The sequence below is a fragment of the Hylaeus anthracinus genome, unplaced genomic scaffold, assembly GCF_026225885.1.
Source record: "Hylaeus anthracinus isolate JK02 unplaced genomic scaffold, UHH_iyHylAnth1.0_haploid 11989, whole genome shotgun sequence".
Taxonomy (NCBI): Eukaryota; Metazoa; Arthropoda; class Insecta; order Hymenoptera; family Colletidae; genus Hylaeus; species Hylaeus anthracinus.
This window is the reverse complement of record NW_026534337.1, coordinates 12,090,470-12,111,007: the sequence shown is the minus strand read 5'-3', so window position 1 is coordinate 12,111,007 and position 20,538 is coordinate 12,090,470. Positions and strand designations below refer to the sequence as shown.

At 42.6% G+C, this 20,538-nt stretch overlaps 2 protein-coding genes across 9 annotated transcripts in view; both read left to right on the top strand.

Moving 5' to 3' along the window:
• Positions 1 to 20,538, top strand: part of LOC128888228 (endocuticle structural glycoprotein SgAbd-2-like) — a 469,661-nt gene that overhangs the window by 353,157 nt on the left and 95,966 nt on the right. The window lies entirely within an intron of this gene.
• LOC128888209 (leucine-rich repeat-containing protein 4C-like) overlaps positions 1 to 20,538 on the top strand; it is a 261,312-nt gene that overhangs the window by 177,750 nt on the left and 63,024 nt on the right. For all 8 annotated transcript variants that reach the window (XM_054144899.1, XM_054144900.1, XM_054144898.1 and 5 more), the window contains one exon: positions 17,559 to 17,642. In XM_054144899.1, coding sequence (XP_054000874.1) covers positions 17,559 to 17,642 — 84 coding nt within the window. The remainder of the gene's footprint in view (positions 1 to 17,558; positions 17,643 to 20,538) is intronic.

The following is a 20,538-nucleotide window of genomic DNA, read 5'->3' as shown; positions in this document are numbered from 1 at the left end:
TTCTAATTTCTAAGAATCGTAATAATGTAAATTTTACAATGCTAATAAGAATTACTTAATGACGTTAACGATCGAGATGACAAACTTGCTTCGAATAAGACCCTCTCTTATCGAACAAACGTTTTCTAAGTATTTTCCATCTGTTATGCTTTTCTATTCGCGAATGCCAGGCACGCATAATTTCTATATACTCGAGCGCGCTTGGCCCCTGATTTCCGTCAACGTTGGAAGCGTTTCCTGCTTTGCTTCTTAATGCTGTTATTCCCGAACACAAAGGAGGTCCTTCGTTCGGGTTTGTTAGGGGGGAAATCAATACCTGGGATATTCAATCGCAATGTTTCGCGCGATTCCTGTTTCCGAGGACAATTTCTTGGAATTTACATCAGAATAGAGTGTTTGCACCACGGAAACGTGCTTTCAGGTTCCGTGAAATCTATCGAAATTCTTGTATCTTTTCTTACCGTTATTATTTCTCCGTTCGGAAAAAAAAAAAGAACGACAAAGAATCGTCGCGTCTCCGTTCACGCGAAAATCATCAACGAAGTTGATGCGAAACGCGTGTCATTCGTTGTTTGCGTTTTAATGAGAATTAAAATTTAATTAAAATGCTCACTCCGGGGAAACAGTTACGCTAAATTCGTTAGCGTCGGCGGCCAATCAATTTTTCAAACACATTTGTGGCGGTCTCAGCGAAAGGACAACGCTTTTTAATTGCGGATTCTTCTTGCACGACGTTCGTAAAAGCACACTCGGGTTAGAACAGGTATAGCACCTTTTTCGTATGCAAAACCTGAAATGAAGAATGAAATAAAAATGCTTATACCCGGAGAATATTCTCCCCCCTCGAATTTATCCACGAGGGACCCAATGTGTTTTCGCGTTTACTCGTTATTAGCCGAGTACTCCGCAAATTAGCCTCGCGGTAGAATTAATAGTTTATTCGATTACAACCCGGGTGTGTCTAATATTCGATGATAAATAAACACCGGTGTACCTGTTTAATTCCAACTACCATTTCCCAGCCGCGTTTTTCCCTTGATAGTCGTAGAACGCCGGGAAATTATAAAGTTCGCTTGAAATTTTCATTCGGCGCAGCTGCGCCATTTTTTATTACGGTCAAAATTTAAGCGCGTTTACATCGAGTCAATAAAATGCGGGTCGAGTATTTTCCACCATCGTTTCTCCCGGAAATCTCGCGAGAGCTCTCCGGATCCTCGTGTTTTTCCACGGGAATTAACATATCACCCAATCGATACTCGCTCTCTACTCATGATATGTTTAAAAAAAAAAAACGCGCGCGCGCGCGCACACACACACAAACACTCTCACACTCACACGCCCTCACGCGATTTGGATAGGAGAAAAGCGAAATACGAGTCGATTCAATTGCGATCCGTTAAGTGCGTATCGCTGGAAACGATTCCGGTGCTCTTAAAAAGGGTAATAAACGTCATTGACAATGAACGCGAATGAATGTTTGGCGGCGGACATTGCCGTACCGGTCTGACGTTGTTTCCCGTCGTTGCGTGTGTATCCGTATCGCGAATTGTTTCTGTCGATTCGAAAAAGCTTTTTTTTTTTGTTTTTACGAGCCAGCACGGGCTGGAGCGCGAACAGAGAAAAACGCACGGAGTTTGACGGGAGACGAAAATAAAGCACGTGTGAACGGTACGCGTAGCATAAAATTCGCAACCGCGTATGGCGAATGTAAATCGCGGAGGATTGGACGCGCGCATGAATTTAACCGTCCCGCATGTAAATTTTGAGAGCCACACCCGTGGGTCAGGGGGAGGGGCAAGGGGACAAGGCAAAGTGGACGGGTGCATGTAAATTTTATTGCAATCAGCTATTGTAAACAGGATTAACGGCTACGCGACGCGAAAACTATTTGTCTCTCGTCTGACTACGGTCGAGGTTCTACGAAAGCTTGACGAGTGTCGGGTGAGTCAAGATAGGTCACGAAAAGGATACCTTTCTTAGGATTTTTTGGAAATTTCGTTCATTCGTTAAGAAACTCCTTATCTATGCTTACTAGAAATTTCAAGGGGGTTCGCCGTTTAAGAACGGAGATATTCATCTTCAAAGTATAAACTTTTAATACATATTTATATGAAGATCTTATTGTTAGAATGTATTTTTAAATTTAACATGCGATGCAAAACTGTTGCAGATCTTCACATGGAATTCACATAATGTATTTCATAAATCAAACGCTGGCACGTCACGTATGAAACACGAAAATCTTAGCAAAACTCATAGTAGAGGAATACAAGCATTAACGTGAACGCAAAAACTTTGACGCGCCGGGATTAGTCTAGCAACCGAATGCAGCGTTATCTCTGTTATAAAATTCTACCCCGAAACGAAATTAACGAAAATGTGAAAAGTTAAACTGGTCTAATGCTAAACCCTTCGCGTTAAAAATTTTTTTTTTAATGCGGCCGACCGGTAACTTCAATGCATTTTTGTGGCACCGCTTCTGAAAATTAATAATATTCTTTTTCCTGGAAAAGTGTTTCAACGCCTATGGATTGAATATTAATTATATATAAATAGAATTTTATTTACGTTAAGTAATTCAAGAGGAATCGTCGGATACACAAATGCAGAGATGGATCATGACTCGAGGTTTAAAAAAATAAAACGATAGCGTTTACGCAAGTAAACGAAACAAACGACCCGGTTGACATTCCGTATCGCTTAAACAGATGGTATAATAATATCATGATTTTCGCGAACTTTTCTGCGCTGTGTGAAACCTGTTACGTTAATAACCGTTGCCAATGATGTTATTATTTTGCCAGCGTCAATAACCGTTCTCGATAAATTCCCAGCCAATTTTTGTTTTCGATTGAAATTTATCACGTCGAATCGCGTATAAAGTTTCCATTCTCGCGACGCTTTAATTATCAATTTTTGCGATTCGAGCTCGCGGCGGAAGGGAAAAATGGTAGAATTTCAACGGAAGCCGCGATAAGATCGAACGCATCGATACCGTGGACGCTGTGTGTACTATTTTAAACCGGTGATACGAAAAATCTGGCGGCGTGGCGGCCAAACGAGCCATAAATTCGAGACACTTGCATGTAAATTGTTAGGGCTGCCAGATGCACGCAACTTTATTACAATCGCGACCGCTGAAAGCGCTTCCTTTTTTTTTTTTTCCACCAGTTTGAGGGGCAGCAAATGGGAAGGAGCGCATGCTGGCCAAGAGGAATCGATGAAATCCTATTAAGTTTAAAATTCACGAACGTTTAACCGTCCCCGCTGTGTGCAATTTGCATATCTTCTCGTACGGCCATCCGACGGGTCCCTTATAATCGCAATAAGTGCATGACGGTGCACCGCGGTGGCCGCCTACGAGGTTACTATATTAAACCAAGAACAAAGGGACGAACAGTGCTTTTTTCCTTTTTCTCCTTCTTTTTTGTCTTTTTTTTTTTAAAGATTCAACGGTCAAGTTTCAAAGTAGGGTCGTAGTATTCTGACTGCTCTTTTCATTTGGACAAAAGAAGTCTTTTCAATTTTCCAAGCTCGGATTGGATTCTTCTCTTTCTACGAATTAGCGAGTTACCAATTGGAAGGATTTTTCGAGATATCGGAAAATGGATCGGTCTTTTTAAACTTAAATGTTGGCAACGGCGTCAGACTTTATTCTTAATTGTTGTCGTGTTTACTCGGTTGTTTTACTATAAATAGAGGCTGAAGTCATTATTACAAAATGGTTTCTATTTTTATAAAGGAAAAACAACTTTTTTTAAAAGGAAACATTCAGTTAATACTCAACGAAATTTATAAAATCAAGAGGTCTGGAGGATTTGTATTATTTCTCTTTCCTGTTACTATTATTTTCGTTACTTTTCGTTACTTGATTATCCTGAAACTTTCTTAACCGCACAGTGGCTGTTGCTCCATTAATTCACAAAACGTAGTTTCCGTTCCATATTGTACTTTTATCTGACGATTTAACGCTCCCTGTATCCACTCGACATTCACCCTTTCGCGTTTAACGTTGCGAACTGTTCAAATTTAACTTCAGTAGCTTTAGCGTAGCAATTACTATCTATTTTGAACGTAACATTTCTTTTTTCTGTCCGATGCAGCACGTGCATGCTTCTTCCTTTCACTGGAAACCTTTGCCCGGGCTGCGTTAACTCATTCACGCACACTACTCGCAACATCAAACCGATTTCCAGTAATTCGCATTGTTAAGAGCGATTCATTACGGTTGGAAACGTACCGAAATTTTTATTCCTACCAGAATAGACGGACGGGGGTGAACGGTGCCGACTTTCAGCGCGAAAATGGAGAATTAGGGTAGAGAAGGGAATCCTGGGAACAGAGTGTACCGTTTGCCTGAAACCGACCCAACACGCGTCTTCGTTCTGTTACCCCAAAAGTCGCGGAATCTTTTAATTCCGCCACAGAGAAATCAAATGCGGCATTTATACGCGCAGACGGCTAGGTTCGAGCGTTCAAAGCGCAATAAGCAAGCGATGCATGTAATCGACTATCTGACAGTAAATCCTCTGTGGTGAATGTACACGGTCTCTCTCTGTGCCCGGTATCGGCTTCTGTTACCGTCGAATTCCGACTCCGTATTTACTAGCTTCTGTGTTATACTCGACGATTGGCAACCGTGCCATCGTCGTGTGTGTTCGGTTTGATTCACGCTTAGAACACTTTTCACCGAACCGTTTGAAAGCGCGCACTATGAAGCGTCGAGGATCGCAGGGACGACGCTGTTCTTTCCGAAGAGGGAACCTCGCAGTTGTAGGAGGAGGTTGTAACGAATCGTGGGTTTCTTTGGGTTCGGTTGAAAGGAATCATAGTTTTTCTAATGATAGAACTGTGTGATTATCGAAGAGGAAGACTTTAGTCGTGATTCGTTTTATCGTTGAATTGGTTTGGACCATCAAGCAAACATCAAGTAACATGCCTCTTTTTATTATAAAACTATTAACTTACTCCCCTTAAGAAATATTCGCCCCATGAAACGCCAATCGAAAAATAGAACCGTTTTTACCCCATCCAACCGCAAAGAACGTTAACCCCTCAACGGGAATCGGGTGGGGCGGGAACGCGTGGACAAAGTTTCAACCGCAAACGCTTCACGTCTACGCGTTTCGTGCGTTGCTACTCGGTAAAATTTCATAGCGCGGAAAAGTTAATGTGTTATTTTGCCGCGTACCTGTAAGACAAGCAGGTTTTATTGTTGCACAGGAAAAGCTCGCTAACGGGCAGTTTCGTTGGAAATTAGTTGGATAGTTCGCAGGCTTTTCGTGCGCGATTTTCGTGCCGCGTACGTTTTATTTAACGCGATTCGTTCGAAAAGAATAAACGTCCATCGTCGTGCGTAATTCCCGCAAATTTTTTTGCGCATACTTCGTAAACTATCGCGGCTAATTGGATAACATTTTTAACCGCGATTGGTTTATCGTGAATAGGTATCGGGAAGGAATTCTTTCGCGTTAGTTGTTGATAATCACTCTTCTTAACCCTTTCAGACTTGGCGTCCATAATCGAGGACACAAAATTTAATAATTCACCGACACTGTCTAAAACTACACTATTAGATTACATTAGTACGGGGAAAAAAAATAATTTGGGTCTGAGAAGTATCGCGAAAATCGGGAACGCTTTGGTTTCGATTATCGGCTTCCTTCGATCGGTACAGGCGTCTTTCGCGAACGAGGCAGCGATGCAAGTGCAATCTTCGCATCGGGAGCGTTGTGGATAGTCATTAGATATTGCCAAGGCGTGTATGCACATATCCGGTCCATAAAACTCGGCATTGGAATTGATGGGGCCGATACGTGGAAGGAGCGGAGGCGGAGCGGACTAATTTATTAAATCCGGTTACAACGTTGCTCCGCGATAACACTGCCTCAGAGAAGTAGGATTGTTCTTCGCTCGACAATGCAAATTCACAGGAAAAATGAGACGAAAATAAAGGAGGACACTTTGTGCAAGCTTTTCTGTAGTGTACAACCAAAAAGATGGTAGTTGCGTGTTCAAAATTAATTGCACGGGGAATTGAATTAGAATATCGTAAATTTGGTTGAATAAGTGAATAAAAGTATGGGTAAACAAAATTGACATGAAATAGAAGGTACGGTTAGACATATCTAGATTAGAATAACTCATCAGGAAAATGATTGATGAAGGTAATTGTACAGATATATACAATATTACACTTGTAGAATATTTGGAGGTAATAATCAAGGAAATGATTAATGAAAGTAGGGTAATCAAGGTAAGGGTATCCAAAACCAAACAAACTATATTCTCGTAATTCCTTACACCTTGAACGTGAATACAATAGGAAAATGTAAGCATTCGACGCCACCTACTCGTCTTCAAAATTAATTTTCTCGAAAACAAAATACACGAAACCGCTACCTGTTCGATTCCACCGCTAATCGTGGACCATCCTACCCGTGAAATTCTTAATGCAATTTTAATCGTCGCTCCGGAGCTTTTGCACACCGGGTCATCAGTCAACGTGTACTCGACGTGAAAGGTGATAGAATCCACGAGTGTCTGGCCTGGGGGAAGAAAACGAAACTAATTTCTATAGAAGCCAGCGGCTGGTGGTCGCGATAATTTTATTCTCTGGCCATCGCGTAACGTTTAAGTCCCCGTAATAAATGTTCCGAAAAACGTACATTAATTCCAGCCGCGTTCCAATGCACGATCTCCACGCGAACAATATCCAACCGCGGCACGGCTCTTCTGCTAAAAATATTGGATCCAGCCGCAAAAAGATATTCGGTGTTTGTTCTAGCGGAAACTCGATGAAATCCAATCTACGAAACCGCACGTTTCGCGCGACCTACGCGCAGGGGAGGGCTTGATATCGAAAGAATAGTTCGTGGAAACGATACGATAGTTTACAAAGGTGATGGCAACATGCTCTCGTCGCTTGGTAATTTATTCATCATTCCGCTTCGCGTAATTGAGTACAAGGCAAAATGTTTTCGCTTAAACAAATCATTGGGAAGAGAAGCTTCGTCGCTCGGGAGCAGATTCGGCAACGAACCTGACTATATTGTAGATTGCCAAATAGATTCATTCTTGCAGCTGGAATGAGATTTCGTCGAGCTGCGAGACCGGAGGCGCGGGCAGAGCTGCTCATTTCGTCGAATTAGACGTTTCGTTGCGTCGAATAAGATATTTCGTTCACTCGCTGTTTCACGGGTCTCATAAAACGGTAGCGAAAGAATCCTTGAAGCGTTTCTGCGTTATAAAAAATTGGAACAATGTTTTGGCCGCTGTGAGGAAGAAATAATAAACTTGGAGTATGTTGGGGTGTTGGTTACAGTCTAGAACATTATTATTGAAAAAGAGAGTAAGACTTTATTTTGGAGTAGACTGCTCGTATTCACCTTCTTACATTTCATCGATCTACTCCTACGTCAATTCATCCCCCTTTCCTCAAACTAACATATAAATCTGTACATTCGCAATCTTTGAAATTCATTGGCATCTCTCGGATGGACGTCGACATCGCTGAAATGAATTCTCATTTAGTCATCGGTCGTACTGACATCATGGAAGTAGGGTATGACAAATACGAGTGTCCGTCACCGCGTACGCGACGCGACGATAAATCGATACTTTTGTCGTCGCATGCTTTCGAGCTGTAAACATTATCGGCGCTTGGAAAGAGTTCTAAAACAAAGTGGCTGTCGATACGATGGTATCGAAAATTATATGATACTATCGTTCCGCGGCGCTCTGGGCATTGTTTGGCGGGCAACGTGTATAACTCTAGCAGGCATTGTCAGCTCTCGAGATGCCTGACGCGTCGATCGTGACCCTCGTCGCTTATACCCGTGACACGCGATGTTAGACTCGACTGGCATCTACTTCGACACCTTGCATTATGCCCGATTGTCCCGATTCCATTGTGCAGTTACCCTGGAACACCGTGACGCAATACTCCCGGAGTCTCGGCTGCTTCGAGAGTTTCTTCCTCGATGTTTTTTGTTTTCTTGTCTCCTTTTATTTTCCCTGACTCGCGCCCGACAGCCTATTGAAAATTCATTATACACGGTTTTCGCTTTATCCTTTTTAATTAAAGCTCTTTCAATTTAACTTTCCGCCGCCAGGAGTTGATTCGTGTTTCGCTTAACCGTCCCACGACTCGCGCTGCACGAGGGGAGAAAAAAATTGCACCGAGTGATTCCTGGGGATGTTTTTGACCCTCGATTGCACGGAATTTTCGGCTACGCGCGGAAACGAGCGGTCGAAAGTTTATTCGCGCGTCGAACTGTGTGCGGAGACGTGGGGTTATTTGACACTTTCGGGAATGCGATTTTTTTAATTAAATCGTGGCTTGGGAATGGGAAAGTGGAAAAGGTGGAGGAAGAAGGTAAAGAAAATCTTATGTTTCTGCATTTCGTTTCTGTTGTTTTAATGAATATTACCGAATACACATCTGAAATAGAATTCAACAACAATAATTGTTTTAATTTTACTTCGACAAAAGTTATTTCGCTTAAAGAATTCCTCTAACTTCAACCTACAAATCTGAAGTTCATCTCCGAGACTGTTTTAGCCACTTTCAATCGTTTTCGATCACACGCGGCGCAGCGATTCAAGACTTTCGATATAAATGGCGATAACGTTCCCTGAATGGCAAGCAATTCTGACGACAAGACGTTGACCTTAAGAACGAGTAATCGATTGTATCGTACGAAGCTCGACACGCCTGCGATACGCTCCAAGCTCAGCATCGGCAGAACCATTACATTATCGGCGTTCAAGATACGCGACGTGTCGAACGCTAGAAATTTCAAGCGTGACCTGCGACACGTGGATCCATTCACGTAGATTGATTTACTCCGGAGCAATCTCTCCATTCTTGCCCTCGAAAAATTGCGATTAGGCACAGTTCTTTTAAAAGAGTTCTAAGCATTTAGGTACGACACAATCCGACGAAGGGATACACTGACTTTCATCAACTAGCGAAGAGCTTGCGATAATTTCACTGGAAATTGATGTAAACAGTGACTACTGTTTCTCAGACTGAATGACTCGAGTGTTTACGGAGGTTTCCCGGCTGGAATGTCTCGGGGATCGTCGGAGTCGAAAAATTCGATTAATTTTGCAACGCAATCCAACGCGTAGAACTTTGTCGTAGGTTCCGGGGATTGTATACGCGAATTCCATAATCCAGTTCGGTATTTGTGACGCAATGTACCGGCGGTGTAAATTGTCCCATGATGATTTTACTTACTAGAGGAACGGGAGAATGTGTACGCGAAGCGAGAATGCGGGAGGTACACCGAGGTTACGAGAACCGCGAGGAGGCAAATAGATGCGTGTTGCGAGTAATTTAGGGAAATGGGAGACGCGGAACGATGTATTGGTATTAATTTGTGTCGAGGATGCCCACGAATCAGGAAGTCGATTTCGAGCGTTTGTCCGTCGCTGTAGCCTTTGGTTCTAATTAGAGGCTCTTCGAAACTTTGACGAAACGTACTGTGAAAATATCACGTTTTAAAGTTTCACAATTTTACTATAATAACTATTATTATAATTGATATTTCACCCAATTTCCAGTGAAATTATTTCAGCAATTATTCTCGCGTTAATTTTAACAGCTACCGCTTCTCCGTCACTAATATACTCCTACTTTCGAGCGTTCGTAATCCAAATGAAATTCCATCGAATCTGACGAAAAGTCTCTAGATCGTTTTAGACGAATCTCTGCAATATTCTCCGCTGATTAATGTACAGGGTCCAATTACGCTCCCCAATCGCGCGAAATGGAATTACGATATGTTGGTGTTTGCACATTTCGTTTAGCGAATTGTACGAACGAGACGGGGGATATTACGAAAAGTGGCGCGCACGAGGGCAAAACTGTTCTAATAAAAGAACGAGGGAACCAATCGTCGTTACATTTACACGTCGAGCGGCAGTCGACGATATAGGCAATCCTGGAGAACCGTGGAAAATTTTTCCTCGCTCCTGTGATCGGCCGCTGACTCCTTCGGCGATAAAGAAGATTTAGATCGATTTAAGATTCCAATTTCCGGAGCTTCTCATGGGAGCCGGGAAGGTACTTGGAGAGACGACGACGTCGACGAGGACGGAGATGTGCCGGTGGCATATCGTGATGAAAGGACGAAGAAGCACAAGAATGGTTCCCCGTAGATAGTACCCCGGTTTCGGTAGTGCCCTGGATTCAAAGTAGACGGTCGACTTCAGTCCGAATTACTAGGCTCCGCTTTCCACGTCTCCGCCGTTCTTATTCTTCCACGTCGATTTTTTCCTGAGATCTTATCGTCGCTCTTTCAAATTTCTTTCTCTTGGAGCCCGACGAGTCACTCGCGTTCCCCTGCTTTCACCTTTAAGAAGGCTCTCTTATAACAGCTTCGAACGAAGCTGGTATTTACGAATACTTTTTCATCGATTGCTGTTAATATCGAATCGGGCTTTCTCAGTTAAGAATTACACCAGAGCTATGGCGTTTATCAATATTTTTCATGAGCACAACCTTCATACTTGAAAACGAAGATGAATCAGCTTACACCACTTTCATAACGAACCGGCTCATTTTTGCATAATCCCGTCGAACAGCTTTGCAAAAGACTTTTTATTTTATCGCGAACCCCCCGGTTAGGCAACCTTATCGCGCACTGTTATTCTACTAGACGCTTCCATCGAGTGGATTTACTTCCGCAGGTAATTCGTTTGGATACCTCCCCGTTCCTATGTATCATACTCCTGTAATCTCTTCGCTCTCTTCGGCGCACACCTATGGCACTGTATTTTTCCCTTCGGTTTTCCAAAGTCCATTTCACCCAGCACGTTACATTATTTGTTCATACTTTCCACTCGCTACGACCTTTTAAATTTCTTTCTTACTTCGGGGGGGGGCAGGTGTTCCGAAAGCAGTCCGACGGCTATGTCACCGAAAGGAAGACACCGTGAAGATATATTTCTGCGGAGCTCACCGTCGGAGCTCTGCGGAATATACACGCGTACCAGGCGCTCAGATTATATTCGTATCATTTCCTTCTGGCTGCCTACTTACGCAGATTAAATAGTACGCGGGCTTTAGGAGCGCTACGGTCACGTTAAATTTCTAGCAGCAGCTTGAGTTAAAGCGGTCGACTCGGCCACTATTAACCGGTCTCCGTTTTCTCTTCTTCATTCCCTCCTCCTGCGTTTATCCCCTTAACCCTGTCGTTCTATCTTTTTTTTTTTGTCCGTCTCTTCTTTACTTTCCCTCGACCCTCGGTGTTTCCTCTATTCTGCTTTCCAATCATGTCCCACCTCCTTTGTAAAACTGCCTCTCTTAAGTACTATTTGAAAATTCCTCTTCGTCGTTATTACTCGTTATTTAAATTTCACTTCTCTCGATAGCCTCCACGTGCCCCATATAGCGACGTATTTATATATTTAATGTATTCGGCACTGGTTGGGGGTGTAACTCGGACCAGAGATTCTCAACTTTTTAACGCTACGCGGAGGACTTCGGTCGCGAGCGAAACGCGATGCTTTGAAGTGACCCATACGACTTAGGCACACTTGAATTGTAATACGTATGTATTTATTGACTTCCATAGGTACCATTTTGATCCACAACCTTTCCATCTTTTAAGAAACGTACAACAGTCCTCATTTCTCCTCGTTTAATACTCGATGCTTCTTATTTCCAACACGCGAAATAAAAAGATATTATAAAATATCCGACTGCCCATTCATCTGCTCCTATCGTTTCATTTTTCTGTCGTTCTTTTTTTTTTTTTTTTGCGCACTCATTTCACTGTCGCAACTTTTAATTCCATCCCCGTTCTGTGTCGTTCGCTTTAACTTCGCCTTGCGATCGTGCGTTCTCCGTGTTCGCCATCCCTGACCTCGCCGTTCCCACCCCCTTTTTCTTTCGTTTAATCTCCGTACAAATGCGAGGAGATTAAACGAAGAATATTTCGTGTTTTAATCCACCTGTTTAAACTGCGCGGGGCCGTCTATCGCTTTAACCTTTCCACTTGGTTTTTCACGCCAGACGCGTATGGGCGACTATTGACGCCACCCCGTCCCACAAGAGGGTGTTGGAGTTCTTAAAGAATTTTTCATATAATATTCGAGAGACCAAATACTCGTACACTGTCTGAATAACGAATTATTTGATCACTATTCCAACAGTCGAGTCTTCGAGTAAGATTCCAATAACCAGATATTTAAATAACATCTAAACAGTCAAATATTTAATTATCCAAAATGTTACTCAAATGTTTGACTATTGGAATATTTTGGTCAACCATGAAGCATCGAGAATTCGCAGCAGGCGAATGCCAGTTGGACGAAATTTCCAAGTTTTTACAACCTTTTTCATACCTTGTTTACGAACTTCTACAATTTACGAGTATCAAAATTCGTACAAGTTTCTACCGCGTTTGTTCTACTCATATAAAATTTACGATGTTGCAAACTTCTGCAACTTTCTTTTACATCTACCGTAGACCTCCAGAGTGTAGGAATTTGAATATTCATACAACCTTTTCCTACATTCCATGCGAACTCATAAAACGAATATAGTATACACAAACAATTGCCAAACAGAACGAAAAGAAAATCATATTCTACAAACACGAACGGTTCTATGTTTTCACAACCACAACCTCATCTTCCGCTTCAACAAAATGCAAGGTTACAAGGACCTAATGAAGCAAAAAAGCTTAATCTCGAAACAGAGGAAGTCTCGCACCACCTTCATAAAGAACGACTCCGGCACAATGATTTTATTCCATCTACGCGCCACCTAATGTTTCAACCTTTCCTCCTCTCGATCTTTTTTTTCTCTTCCTCTTTAACGCGTTCCTTCACCCTCGGCATTGACAGGTCCCGTCGCAAGGAACGTGGTAATTGGTCCTTCGGTCGCGACCGTTGCGGAGGGAGTCGCATAGGAAACGATGAAAGGGTGAGAGTCAAGTCGACAATGGGCCCAGCGAGGAACCTGCGCAGAGAAACTCGTGGAACGAGGGAAGGAAATTGTGAATGAATCGCTGAACGGGGGAGAAGCTGTGTAAATCAAAGAATAAGGCAGCCAATGAATGCAAAGGGCAATTGAGGAGGTCGGCTGTTGCGTCGGAAGTCCAGGTATACTGTGGAAAGTTCATCTCTTCCACCTGCAAACCAGCGCGTGGTCTTCGTCGCAGGTCGTGCCATAAACTCTCCGTCTTCATTTAAGTCGACAATGGCGTTTTGTTACCTGCTTATTCCTAAAACGTTTCCTCGTCTTCAAAAGACTCTCTTTTACTTCGTACACCGAACGTTCTATAACTCTATGTGACCTGGAGTTATACATCTATTCTCTATATATTTGGGGTCTGATTTTATACTCAGTTCGCAAGAAATTGTTGAAAAGTTGATATTCGTCATCCTTTGAAATCATGGATCACCATACTGCTCAGCACGCCTGAAAGTATAAACTCTGCCTACACAATAAAAAGAAGAAGGCTGCCCAACACACCCTCTGACCCTTCCACATTAATTCGTGATAGAGGTAAGATATTCATGGCATCGCACGGCGCGCTATAGATCGTCGTTCTAAATTTACAACTCGCTACCCGGAACGACGCTCAACAGTCGGCCTGAGGGAAAAGACAAATAAAAGGTTAGCGGAAGAACAACGCACGGATACGAGGCGAACGAACGCGAAATGGCAGCGAGACAATAAAGTGTATCGATGAAAAAGAAGCAGAGAAAAATGGGGGAAAAAGGACGAGGAGGGTCAAAGGCGCCTGGAAGCTGCGGCGAGGAAAAATAGGAAAACAACAAACCGTAATTAGGGAAGGAAAAGGGAAAACGTGAGGCCGCGATGGGGAGGGGGAAACTATATAGACATATGGGAGCGAGCAAAGAAAGGGGTGAGAGAAAAAGGAACCGCGTCGGCGGAAAAAGGCAGGGAAAAATGCAGAGTGGTTGAAACAGAGAAATGTAGGAGGCGGACGAGAACTGAAAGTACGAACAGGAGGGAATGGAAAAACAGCGAAACGAGAAAATGCTAGCGCGTAACGGTGGCGGGAGAGGGAAAAAACGAGGAAGGGAGAGATGAAGAAAAGGCTAACTGCGGAGAGGGCGAAGAGATATGAGGCAAGAGAAATTATGATCTAAAAAGAGAAAATCTGAGTGGAATGAGAGGTGAAAAATTGCGGAGGCACGTGAGCGACGATAGGAATGAAGAATTAAAGAAACTCGAAACTACATCTATAAAAGTGTAATAGAAAGGAACGGAGGATAGTCGGTGCGAGGAAGGTAAGGGCTGAAACGAAAACTGTGTCGGTGGAAAAGAAATACGGAGGCAGAGACGGTTCAACGTGGAATAGGAGAAAAATTGTACCAAAGAATAACAGAGCGAACTAAAAGGCGGCTGAAAAATGTAAGGGACCAGAAGAATCGGAACGGGTCGCGCAAAGAACGAGAAAAATGGCGGAGACAAACACGCGATAAGGCAAAATAGGTCGTTCGAGGGCTTCCCAAATATTGGGCTGCGCGCAAAGTTCTTTTCAGCGTTTGGTTTTGCTAGGTCACGGTTAGTCTTGTCTGTTTTTCGTTGATGTTACAACATTTGGTTGTCTTCTGCAGGGGAGTCAAAGCAATTTAGATATACGAAGCGTTTATTAAGATTTTTCAAAAAGTGAAGTTAATCAATTTGTGCGGTGAACGGCTCATATGTTGAGTAAGAATTCTGAAAAGACGAGGGATGATGGTGAAACAGAATGGTACATCGATAACATTGTTCGCAAGGCTTTGTGCGCTAAGTATCCGACAAGAAAACGAAAAGAACTTTTGGAACAACCCAATAGAAACGAAGGAGCGCGCGACTTCCGGCGAGGACCTTACCCTATATCACCAGGGGTTGCGGCAAGTACGAGGGATACGAGGCTTCCTCTTGCCCCCTTGGGAGAGGCGACCGCTCCGTCGCGCTGAACTTTCGCCGGGGTGAGATATGCAGAAATTAAATATTCATTTGGGCTACGAACCCCTCTAGTCTCTTCCACCGAGTCTATTCTCTCCATCGCTCCTTCTCGATCTGTCGCACGGCCGTGCTGAGCGTGGGTAGCTCTCTTCCGCTTCTCTCTGAAAATAATGCCTTGGCCTCAGGCCAGTTTCGTTGAAGGCTCTCGATGTTCCAGCTCCCTCTCCTCTTGTTTTGTTCCAGCTTCGCCGAAAAAAAAGATGGCGAACGACGGTGCGCGCACCTTCGCATAAACTAACCCTGTACGACTTTTTTTTCATCCTATCTCTTTTCCTTTTATCTTTCCTTGCTATTGAATGCAATAGGGAAGAAGTCGGCTCGCTGGTAGACGATCAAATATATTCTTTATATCTTACCACTAGTCTTGGGAATGTTGCACTGGATCGGAATACTGAACCACCCTTGATCTTCGAGCTGGTGAAGTGAAGAAATGGATCCAGCCATCATTTGGCTAGAAGTTGTAAGCCCACTCTTATCTAGGTCGTAAACCGAAACAGCAGTTATTGCTTTATTGGGCCAGGACCGTAGGATCCGCAACTGAACCGTAGGACGACAGGAGTGTCGCGGCTCTAAAGTATACATGCCCACGTTACACCCCGGGTTACACCACGACTTGATGCTTGTTACGCCGAAAACTTTATAAAACGAAATAGTCTTATGGTAATCGATTCACGCATTACAGAATTATGTGTGAACATACATAAGAAGAAAAAAGTTATTGAAATATGAACATCCTAATTCTGATATCATACGGCCCTAAATGAAAAGTCTAGCTCTGTTCTTGTCTAAAAAGGTGTCAGATTACTAATTGCGGTCGACTTAAGTTGTAAAGATCGACGTCCGACCGACTTTACGACCTCACAAGATTCCTTCCAGCGACAGTACCAGCCGGAAAATCCAGCAACAACGTTCCCTACCCTCTTCGACCATTTTTACAATTTGTCCCCCGTGCAACGCCATCGAGTTCCCTCCTCGAATCACGTTTCTGGCAATGTACCTGTTGAACCGGACGACGACGGTTCGATGAAATAATGACGAGTAGTTTATGCACCATTCACCGAGTTACCGGTGGAAGGGGTAACCTTCGCGTACATACCGTTCCGTTTCTGTTCACCCTGGCCCCACCGCCACTCCCTGGGCTCTGCATCGCGAACAGAACACGCCGCTGGGTGGGTGTACCTACCACGTTGTTGCGCAACATACATACGTTTCCTCCTGGCGGTTGATGAAGTGTTCTCTCGGCACGAAATTGCAGCGCTTCCTTTTGCTAGAACACATCCTCCAAGGTGGTTAGACGCAGCGTCGAGGGAACGCGGAGGATAAAAGGATTTGTTTTGGAGCTTTCCGGGGGAACGGGTTGAAAGAGAAAGAGAGGGAGCCAGGAGGGAGGGGATGAAATTTGAATATCGTCGCTGGTGCCGCTCCAGAGTTCGCCCGGTGCGACGGGGAGCCGTCGTGATAGCGGTTGGGTTAGGGAATACTTTGTACCTTAACCGTTGCATAAATAGTCATTAGACGCGGGGCTAAATATCGTCTGGAAGTATGCGCGCGTTCCTTCACGGTACGTAATTATTTTTGACTAGGTACCGCCCTCGAAAGAACGAGCGGTTAACCCCATTCGCCGTAACGTTTTTGATACCAGCCACATTTTCAGTCAATTTTCACTGCTGCAATGTCGGATGGGTATTTCCGGGGTTATTTTTTAGTTTTACTGGAGCTTCTATTCAAAGTTCGGTTTGTTGGGGTTGTAGCTATTTTAAGTTCACAAGGGGAAGTCTGTCTTGTCTTTCAAACGGTATTACAAGCATATTATTCTTGATATTTTATATATTTTTGTTATACGTCTTCGTACATTTTCACTTGCCTTAAATGCATAAATGTCTAGTCCTCGTCTTCCATCCGATTGACAAATTGTTCTACACGTTTCAATAGCGCAAAAGGATTCTCCGAACAATGTCGAGCTAGAAAATACACAAAGCCGAGTAAAGATGACTTGTGAAAATTTCAGAAATGACAATTGTCGCGACGAAATCGCGAGTAGTTGTGTTCCGTTGTTAAAGAAGCCTGGAAATAAAGTCGCCCCTGCTTTGATCGTTCATGCACTTTAAAGTGTGCCCGATAAGCAGCACTCGAGTGAGAAGCTTAGATCGTCAGTTATTGTATTTCGCGTGACAACGGCGAGGAGGATCAAATAAGGATAAAGGGGGACTAGGACGATCGTTCAATAACAAAGATCACTGGAGCACGGTTCCCTCGCGATCTGAATAAAATAAGGCTTAGCATCGCCTTTGCTCTTTAACGGAAGCATTTCAGAGGATGAATATGAGAACAGGTGGGAGGAATACGGAATTCTAAGGATAAAGAGATTTGTTTCATTGTTTCCGGTTAGGGGAACCAGGGATAAGAATAACATCGAATCTGAATATCACGGTGCCGACTGTTATTCGTTCCTTACGAACCGGTAAACGATAGGAATTGCGTTATTTATTGTCCCGTCGTTGCGCAATACGCCCTCACGTTGCGGAAACTGACGTTCCCCCCTTCCTTTTTGTTTCAGGCGCCCGCATCCTGCAGAATAAACACAGAAAGTCGAACCGAGGCAACAGGGATGAAAGGATTTCTTCGACTGTGTCGAGAAAGGGTAAGACGAGCTCAGAATGTTGTATCGTGCTTTCAAAGACTTCTTCACAGTGTTTTATCGCATCCACGGGAGGATTGTCGACGGAACGCGGATAGAAAATACAAAAATATTGTAATCACTTTCGCGAACCCTTGAAATCTTCGGTGGGTAATAGCTCCTTTTAAAACTTTCATCTAACATACAGCAACAAAAATCGATAGTTAGTAGCGTAGGTTGAATTGTAGGTATGGTCTAGCAATCTTCGGGTTGTTTATCTTGGTTAGATGTTGATCGTCAGAATTATTCTATTAACGTAAGGGTCGGTTTAATTAGAAATTAAGGAAAGCTGTCGACGAAATTGTATCTTCGGCAGCCGATTTAATTTGCATAGAGGCTTGATCGACAGCGAAGGCGAAACCCGGCATTACTACGACGGTCCAATTAACATAATTAACGTTACAGGACGTTAAAATTTTGACGAAAGTAACGCTCTATCGGCGAAGTGGTTCTTAATTAATTTTCCACGATTGTTTAGTAGGTAATTGTATTTTCCACGACGGGTTTAATTAACGAGCAAACCTCTTGCAGCTTCGCGAAGATTCATCGAAAGTAGTAAACGCTTCCTCGAAACTCGTCTTTCCATTTGCTCGACGACGATCGCATTCTTTCATTGAAAAGTATCGACATTAACAGCGAGCCAATTAGAGGCGAACAATTTGTTATAACGTGACTTTAATTCGACGGATCGGTTCGTTGATCGCTTTTCATTCCCGAAATCGTTAATCAGTTTAATTTCTGTAACGATATCAAGCCTTCACGTTCCTCTTAGCGGATTAAATCTCGAGTGGATTTACTTTGCGAAAGTAGAATTTCTAGAGAAGCACAGATTTCGTTAATAATTTTTTTTTTTTTTAATGTTACCCTATTTAAAGAGGAGTTTACTTAGGACAGATTCAAGTAAATAAAATGTATTTGAGCTTTGATCTTGGTAGTATGGATTTTTGGCTCTTAACATTTTTTCTTAATATTCTTTTTCTAAATCTATGAGAAAGTGTTCGCTCGAATTCGGTTTGACATCATTCAATTTCAAATTACAGAACAACTCAAATTTCCAAAGAGGAGTATCCCTGTAAAGTTGTCGGTTTAAGTGCCAGCGTACTTTTTCTTGCAATTAAAAACCAGGAGGCATACCTGGGTAAAACGACGAAATTTAATACAGAAATCTAGAAATTCTGGATTTAAAATACTAATTTTGATTCACCCAGGAATAGAACCTTATCTTCCAATCGTTATCGAATTTTCCCCGCGTCTGTGAAACCAATAATATTCGAAGTCGCGAGAAGACCGTCGTAGACAGATAAGGGATGGAAAAAGTGATTTGATCTAGCAGAGGTCTTTGCGATGTTCCAAGCGAGGATACGACGAATATCGAGATGACATCCTGACTTCGATTTTGCGCGGGAAGCTGGAATCTGCGAGGAAGTTCATCGTGTCCGCTGGATGATCTCGCGTGCGTGTTTCCCGACATATTGTTTCGGGTGGTGACTTGAACGCGCGCCAATTTTGGGTATATAACTGCACGTTAGCCGGCAGTTTCGCGCTCACGAGAGGAATGAACCGCGCCGATTGGGCCGCGATAGCCCCGTATTTGTTAATAACGGAATGCTAACATGCTCAGGAAAAATCGCGCCGCTCTCGACGCGATGTATGTATATAACTAATTTAAGGGGTTACACCGGCCTGGAGACTTGGAATATTCATGGTTCTTTAAAAATTAATCACAGTGGAACTACGTATTCGAAAAGTTTCCGCTTCTGCTATATGAATATACATTGTTTAGCGGAATGCAAGGATATTTCTATTTTTATCAAAAGTTGATTTTTATGTTAAATTATTCCTTTCCTGAAACCAAGCAAAATTTGACTGAAACATTTTTATCTGTCACCGTAAATATCTTTGTGTGACCTTTTTTGAATAGCTCATTCAGTATGCATTGATATTGTTGGTCCAGAATCAAATTTTTCCCGTAAATTTTCCACGATGTTGAACAATGGTAATTGCGGTGGTATTACAGATTTGTAGGTGTGAAAAAGCGACGCGTGTCGTGTACCTTCGTTTATAATACAACATAAATCGTCGTACGTTGTCGTCGAGTTTATGATTAATGATCAGTGCTGCCCCGTGGATAATGAAATTTCGATTCCGAGCGTCGTTGTCGAATTAAATTAATTAGCGCACCACAGCTCGCGATAAATGGCGAAAAAACGGAAAAATTTTAATCGCGCCGCGTTTCTGTCGCTCGTAACGACAAATTTCATCGTTAATTTATTGTATAAACAGGAAGCCGCAAAAACTGATGAAAAATTGCGCGTTTAATACGTTTCATTCAACACGCGAAATTTTAAGCATTTAGCATATCGGAAATATTTCGCGAATAGTTTCTACGGTGGTGATGGGTAAAATATTTATCTGAGTAAACATTTCATGTAACGGGTAAAAGGCGATATGAAAATTTAAATTTTGTTATGGAGGATGAAATTAGTTTTACACGAAGTACGTACAAATTTATATTCCAATAACGCGTATAGATAAATTAATGATCGGTAAATGTTCGGTTCGATTTGTATGAGTATTGCTATAATTGTTTCCAAATTTTCTATTCGTCTAATGGGAAGGTATTATATTTTAACAAACTGAGGCGAATTTTACGTGGTAATTATTATTTTATAATTCTGAAATAATGAATACCTTCGGTAAGCTTTGAGATGATATTATAAGAAATTTCAAATAATGGAACTGTTCCATTACCTTCTATTTATATTCCATTCCACTATCGATGAAAAAATAATCATTAAGAAAATGTTTTGTAAAATTTTTTAATTCGAAGAAAAATGCACTCATCGCATCACACTATCGA